We start from the raw sequence: 6,800 nt of genomic DNA on the forward strand, positions 1-6,800 counted from the left end.
AGTTCTACTAAACATCAAAATGGACAAACCAAGGACAATTCTCATTGCACCAGACTGGCCTCGCTAACACTAGGACCCCCTCTTGCACAGTGTATCACTGCCGGAACCATGGCACCTGCCTCTGACCCCTTCCCTGCTCTCCCAGCAGGAGGGCTAGATTCTGCACCCCCAGCTTCAAACCCTGAACCTTGCAGCCTGGCTAATTACCTCAGCTTTCCATTACCATCACTCAGTAAGCAAGTGATGGGTGTCATTCTGGAGGCGAGGAGGCCTAGTACTAGAAAAATCCTATGCTGAAAAATGGAAAAGATTCTGTTCCTGGAGCCCAACTCAGGGTATGAGCACAGCCATGCCCAATTTACTGCACATTCTTCAATACTGAACTGAGATGCTTCACAAGGGCCTTTCCTTTTCGTTCTTTAAAATTCATGCCTCTGTCATTTGAGCACATTAAAATACAGAGCCTCCCCTCTTCTCTCATCCACTGTTGAAGCAATTCTTCAGAGAGGCCAAAAACTTAAGACCACCCAGGAGAGCTCCTACTCCAGCCTGGGACCTGAACTTTGTGAGGGTGGCTTAATGGTAGGCGTTTGCCTTACAAACACAAGGTATAAGGTTTGAGTCTCACAAGGGATAATTGGCTAGGCTTAAAATGGCTCACAAGCCAGTTAGCCTACTACTAATCCATGAAGCTGTGAAAAGCTAACTCTACCTCCCTTTGAGCCAGCTGCAAATGCAGAGTTGAAATTCCTTTCTTGGAAAGCAGCCTTCCTTCTAGCCATCACTTCAGCAAGAAGGGTCTCGGAATTACAGGCCCTCATGGCAGTGGAGCCTTTCATCAACTTTCATGCAGACAGGGTGTCCCTCAGAACCAATCCCACCTTCATGCCCTAGGTGGTATCCAGTGTGGCCCTTAATCAGTCCATTTGCCAACCTTTTTTTCTAATCCACAGAACAAAGGGGAACGAATTCTGCAATCCTTGTACGTGCACAGACAACTTAGATTTTACTTGGACAGGACTAAGCCTCTCAGGAAATCTGAACAACTAGTGGTTGCATTTGCTGCAGGGGCAGAGGGGAAGGCCATTTCAAAGCAAACCATTTCTAAGTGGATAGGCCATTGCATTAATTTCTGCTATAAGCAACATGGAAAACCTGCCCCACAGGGGGGGATAAGACCACATTCCACCAGGGCTGCATCTACCTCTACAGCCTTTCTCAGAGGTGTCCCTACCAGGGACATCCTAGAAGTTGCTACCTGGAGTTATGTACATACCAAGTATCAAGCATTACCGCTTGCCAGTTTTCTCTAAATCCAGAGCTGGTTTTGCCACTGCAGTCCTGCAGGACCTAATTAGCTGGTCCTAATGCTCTATAATTGCCTCCTCCCTTCCTTAGCTTTGGGAATCTACCCAAATGTAATGACTGCAACAGTGAAACACGAAGGACATAGTACAGTTGTGTACACTTACCATAAATGTAGATGTTAGAATATATTCACTGTTGCAGTCCTGGTTACCCTCTCTCCAGCCCCCCTGACTTCTATTGACTATACCTCTCTTCTTGTTTGTTATACTTTAAGCTTTTTGGTGTATTTGCTTTTTGTTGGAGGTGTAACCTTGTATATAATTGATTCCCATTATGGGGGCACCTGACGTGAGGCAAGAAAAACTTATGTAATGGTGTCAGCTGCATGCTTTATACCCCTGACTACCTGACGTCATGGAAGATGACAGCAACTGACGCAGGACCCAAGACTTTGATAATCAGGCCGACTGAGGGCTACCTGCAAGCAGATATCCCAAATGGAATGACTGCAACAGTGAATACACTCTAACATCTACATTTATGGTAAGTGTACACATCTGTACTTTCCTGCTACTGCTTGATGATTTCCTGTTGTATTCTAGTGTCTCACATAACTGTTTAGTTTGCTGTACCATATTAAAAAAGACCCTGTTGTCTGTTAATTTTCAAGGCTTATGAAAACAGTTAGGGCGGTGTATAGTGGATGTAGTTAGCGGTTATGTTTTTTGGGGGGAGTGGGGATTGTTTTATGGCTGAATGATGAATTTATGTTTTTACTTGTATTTTAATTCTAGGAATACACATCCCAACTGTTCTCAACACTTTGGCTGAAACAGGATACTTGGACACCAAGTACTAAAACCAGTGACATGCTTTTAAAATTGTTTTATAAAGTTGGAAGAACCTAAAGAAGTGAAGTACTGATCACTGTAACTGAAGACTGCACCTGACTAGTGTCTTGTCCTTTCCTTTTAATCTGTATCATAAGTGCACCAGTATTTCACAAGTAATGATAGAAGTTTACTTTATATATGGAAGTATTCATTTAAGTCATCTTGTTACCTGAATTTTACAGTTGTATGTTTTGTTTTATTTGATGCAGGAATATTTTTTCTTGTAATAAAACAAAATGCTAAGTAGTGTTTTGTGTTTGTTTTATTTTTTTTTTACCTTGTTGCACAGTGTTAACTTGCATTCTGTTTATAGTTCTACTTTTAGTCTTCATTTTAAGATACGTTTATGTTATGATGTGCTAAGAAAACCAGCATCATGTGGCTTGTTGGTTTTTTCATTGCCTTCACATGCCCCTTCTGGTGCAGTGCGATGTTCTTCATCTCACATTGCTGCAGTCCTTACACTTGGGTAGTCACAGTTGAAGTCTAGTCAAAATAGCCTGGCTATATTATTTGGACAGCATCTACATTTATGGTAGGTACAAAACTGTACTTTTCTAGGACAGATACTAAAGTAAAATTGTTGCACAGAGGCACAAGCATTTTTAGTTATCGTTACTGATGTGTTCCTTTCATTTTCAGGGTATTTATTCGTCTGCTACTTGTATACATATAACAGTATGTGCAAGTGATGCTAGTTTCCTTTGCCTTTTTTACAAAGTCTAATTGCAGCACTTACTGTACAGTCATATTTTTTTTTTTTAAAACTGCAGTACTACTGCCACCCGTGCCCCATGTCTGCACTTGAGATTCATGCACATTCTGCTATTTACTTTGTTTCATACATCTTGGTTTATAGCGTGCCATCAGGCCAAGGCATCATTAGGTGGGATGTGTGTGTTATTTCGAAAGCGTGTGTGTTCATAGGTAGGTACTAGACTCAGCCCAAGTGTCTAAGTAAGCCTAGCCAACAAAGCTCCCTGGCTTATGCCACCCAAGAAAGTTATTTTCCTGTGCCCCTGTCGAGCAGAGCCACACAAGTGATCCCTGGGGTGGATTTCCTATTTTCTATCCACTCATCAAGATTTTTCTTGGAGTGCTCCTGTTTTATCTGGAAACTGAGAGTTCCACAGTGGCCTAACATTTAGTGTTGCTTCTTCCCCAAAATGCTTGGCTGTCCAGTTTGATTCTATGCTAAGGTGCCTTTTTTCTGGAGTCTGAACATCTTGTTTGTGTCCATGTGGGTTTGCCCGGTGCTGTGGTTTTCTGTCATATTGTTATGTTATGGATTTGTTCTCAAATTACCCGTGTACAAGTTTTATAAAAGTGTATGTCCATCCTGTGAGTCTAAGAAGAATGAGCTCCTTTGCCTTCAGTCCATTGATTGATGTGATAAGGTCGAGTCTTTGCTTTGACTCTTTGTTGGATTAGGCAAGTACTTGGAAAATAGGTGTTAGTATAGTTCAGTATCATAGATTTGTGACACGCTCATATGATTTTGTATTAAATTAGTAATGTTAAGTTGCCAATCTCGCCTTCGTTCTTGCTGGATGGGTTCGGAGCCGATCCTCGGCTCCGACTCTGCACTTGCTAAGCTCGAAAGTCACTTTTACCAGCTCGAGGCAGCCCCATATCCCATGATGCAAGGCGGTAATTACCCATATCTTGTTTGCCGCTTCGCTAATGAGGTCATCTTTTTACCAGCTCCTGGTAAGTGATTTTATATTGCTATTTCTGAAGAAATTTAGACCCAATTCCCTAAATTTTATTCTTTATAGTCTTTTTAGTGAATCCTTATTCACTTAGCTCCATACCCTTCCTCCCAACCCCTTATTCTTAAGTTTCTAGTGTTTGGGCCTTAGGCCTTACCCTCCCTTACAGTTCCTGTCAGGATTTTCCTCAGGTGTGGGTATTGTCTTACAGCTGTGTCTTACAGTTCTAATTTTGTTAGTGTCTTTCTGTCTGTGTGTGTGTGTGTATTTTGGGACTCAGACATGTCCAAAGATACTAGGGTCGCAGGTTTCAAGAAGTGTGACTCATGCTGTCAGAAGATGTCTCTGACAGACAGTCACACTTCTTGTATTTATTGCCTGGGACCCCTACACCTGCAGGACTCCTGTGCTATCTGTCATTCCTTTAGCCAGAGAGTCCTGCAGGAACGTAGAAATTGATCCTCAGGAGTCTCCTTAAGCCTGAGAGCTCCCCGGCTAAGGTCAGCTCCGGGAAGACCTCCAAGCCTTCCAAGACCCAGGCTTCGGTGTCCAAGTCTGTGGTCTTGGTTCCGACTCCACCGGAGTCGACATCGGCTCCGTCCGGAGCTGATCCTTCCTTGTTGAAAGCTTCAGTATCTGCGCCGTTCGGCTCCGATACCATGGCTTCGGCACCTTTGTCGGCTCCAGCTGGAGCAGACACCCTAGCGTCGAAGCATGTCTCAGCTCCGGCTGGAGCCGAGATATCTTTGTCTCCACTTGGAGCCGACAAGTCGTCGGCTCCGCCTGGAGCCAAGGTTTCTTTGGCTCCGATGGCTCCGTCCAAAAAGAGGTCTAGATCTCCTTCTTTGGAATCTATACACTCTGCTCCGGCCTCCCCACTGCTTTCGGTGCAGAGTCATCGGAGCCGATCATCAAGGTCTTCCAGGCTATCAGACCATGACTTAGAGTGGTGAGTAGGCTATTCAAATCACAGGCACTAGCCCAAATGCTCCATAGCCCGTCTCAATAGACCGCTATTTTACATCCTCCTGAAATTCCTCCGACTCTCCTACAGAGTTCGGAGCCGGAGATTATTGGTACCGTGACTGTTGCTGCTTCGGAGCCGATAACCACACCTTTCTGCTCCGTCGTCCTCGACTCCTATCTCCTCCTTGAGACCTTCCTTGGAGGGATCCGGGCGTCGGGCTTCCCTGGTCAGTTCCGAGGGGGCGAGTGGCATCGGACCCTTGTCCGACCCCGTTCTCCCTCTCGGAGCTTCGGCCTTGTTGAGCTCGGCCCCGACATCCGCTTCGGGGCCTTCCCTTTCGGTGGGACCAGGGATCCCTGTTTCTTCGGAGCGGGATCTCTTGGCCCTTCCTGGGAGGGGAGCCTTCGAGGTGATGAGGAGTGTGCTAGCCCCTGAGCTCAGTCAGCAGTCTGTTCCTTTAGCTCCTCCCTCTACTGTGCCTGTAGATACTTCTTCCCACTCTCTTGCTCCCGGACCCAGAGATCCATCGCCCCAGGTCTCCCCATTGGGAAGAACTTCCTCTTCCGAGGTTTCTCTTGATCCTTCAGGTGAACCCCCGCGTAAGAGGACCTGCAAGGGGAAGCACTTAGACTCCCCTGAGTCTACAACATCGGATATCGATTTGGATGAGTCTGAGGGGTCCCCAAGATCCCCCTCTGAGGATGTCTCCTTTTCAGACATCCTTGAGCTCCTGAAACAGAGGGGGAACTTGGCCCTCCATTAACCCCTCAGAGGATGAATTGGTATACCTGGAGGCTTTTGGATCTCGACCCTCCACCTCCTGGATGTCTCCGCCTTTCGACCCTCTCATGGAGGTCATAGCTCGAAAGGCGTGGGCATCTCCTGATTTGGTGGAACCAGTCCCCAGGTGACCATCAAAATTTATTACGGCCTCTGCTGAAAAGCAGTTTCTTACTAAAGGTGTCCCGGTTGATGCCATGGTGGTGGCGGCCGCCACCAAGAAGGAACTTGCAGATCCTTCCGTACCAGTCCATCCTCCTAACAAGGAGTCTAGGACCATGGACAGGTATGGTAAGCGGATGTTTTCCTCAGCGACCTTTGCTATGCGTTCGCTGAATTATTTATGTCACTTCACCAGACTTCAAAGGGACATCCTTAAAGAATTAGGTGAAGTAGTACAGGATCCTTCAGCAGCAGGGGCTCAGGAAAAGATTGCCTCTCAGCTGGGAATCCTTAATTCCATAACCAACTCCTCCATGCGGCTCATTTCTTATGCAGCCGATGGGGCGAGTAGAGCTGCAGGCATAGGAGTGTCTCTCAGACGTCAGTCCTGGATGCGGCTCTGTAATTTTGCAGACCCCTTTGATGGGTCAACATTGTTTGGCCCTCAGGTGAAGGACACTTTGACCAGGTGTGAGCAAGACGGCAAGACTCTTTCTGCTGTAGGAGTCCGTTTCTCCACCGTTTCTAGGCCTTATCCCAAAGGTCAGAAGGGGAGGGAAGATGTGGTTCCGAAAATCTCAGGGAGTCACGCCGGACGCGCATGGTCAGTTTACCCCCAGAGGCAGAGGGGATAATAACAATAGACGCCGCCCTAGGGGCAGAGGGGGTCTACAGAACCAGGGCAGTAGAGTCTCTCTCTCTCTGACAAGCCCTTCCAACATCCCTGAGGTGTTGCCCGACTGTCCACCCTTGGAGGCAGTCGGGGGGAGATTGTCGCTGTACCCAGAAGCCTGGTTTTCCCTCTCTCAAGACAGATGGGTACAGTCGATCATATCCAAGGGTTACAAGATTCCTTTTGTGGAAATCCTTTTCCCTCAACAAGTTCCCTTCCAGACGTTCCACCCGGTCTAAGGGAAATTGCAAAACTAGAGGTTTCAAAGCTTCTAGAAAAAAGGGCCATCCAGCCAGTTCCAACAG

At 46.5% G+C, this 6,800-nt stretch overlaps 1 protein-coding gene across 1 annotated transcript in view; it reads left to right on the top strand.

The window, feature by feature from the left end:
* LOC122793969 overlaps window positions 1–2,447 on the top strand; it is a gene marked incomplete at its 5' end in the record, with an annotated part of 253,604 nt that extends 251,157 nt beyond the window's left edge. Inside the window, 1 exon segment of the mRNA XM_044062025.1 lies at window positions 2,103–2,447. Within this exon segment, the coding sequence (XP_043917960.1) occupies window positions 2,103–2,167 (65 nt within the window).
* Between the last annotated feature and the right edge of the window lie 4,353 nt (window positions 2,448–6,800).

This window comes from Protopterus annectens, chromosome 2.part1 (assembly GCF_019279795.1).
Source record: "Protopterus annectens isolate FY-2018-M chromosome 2.part1, PAN1.0, whole genome shotgun sequence".
In the NCBI taxonomy this organism is placed as follows: Eukaryota; Metazoa; Chordata; order Ceratodontiformes; family Protopteridae; genus Protopterus; species Protopterus annectens.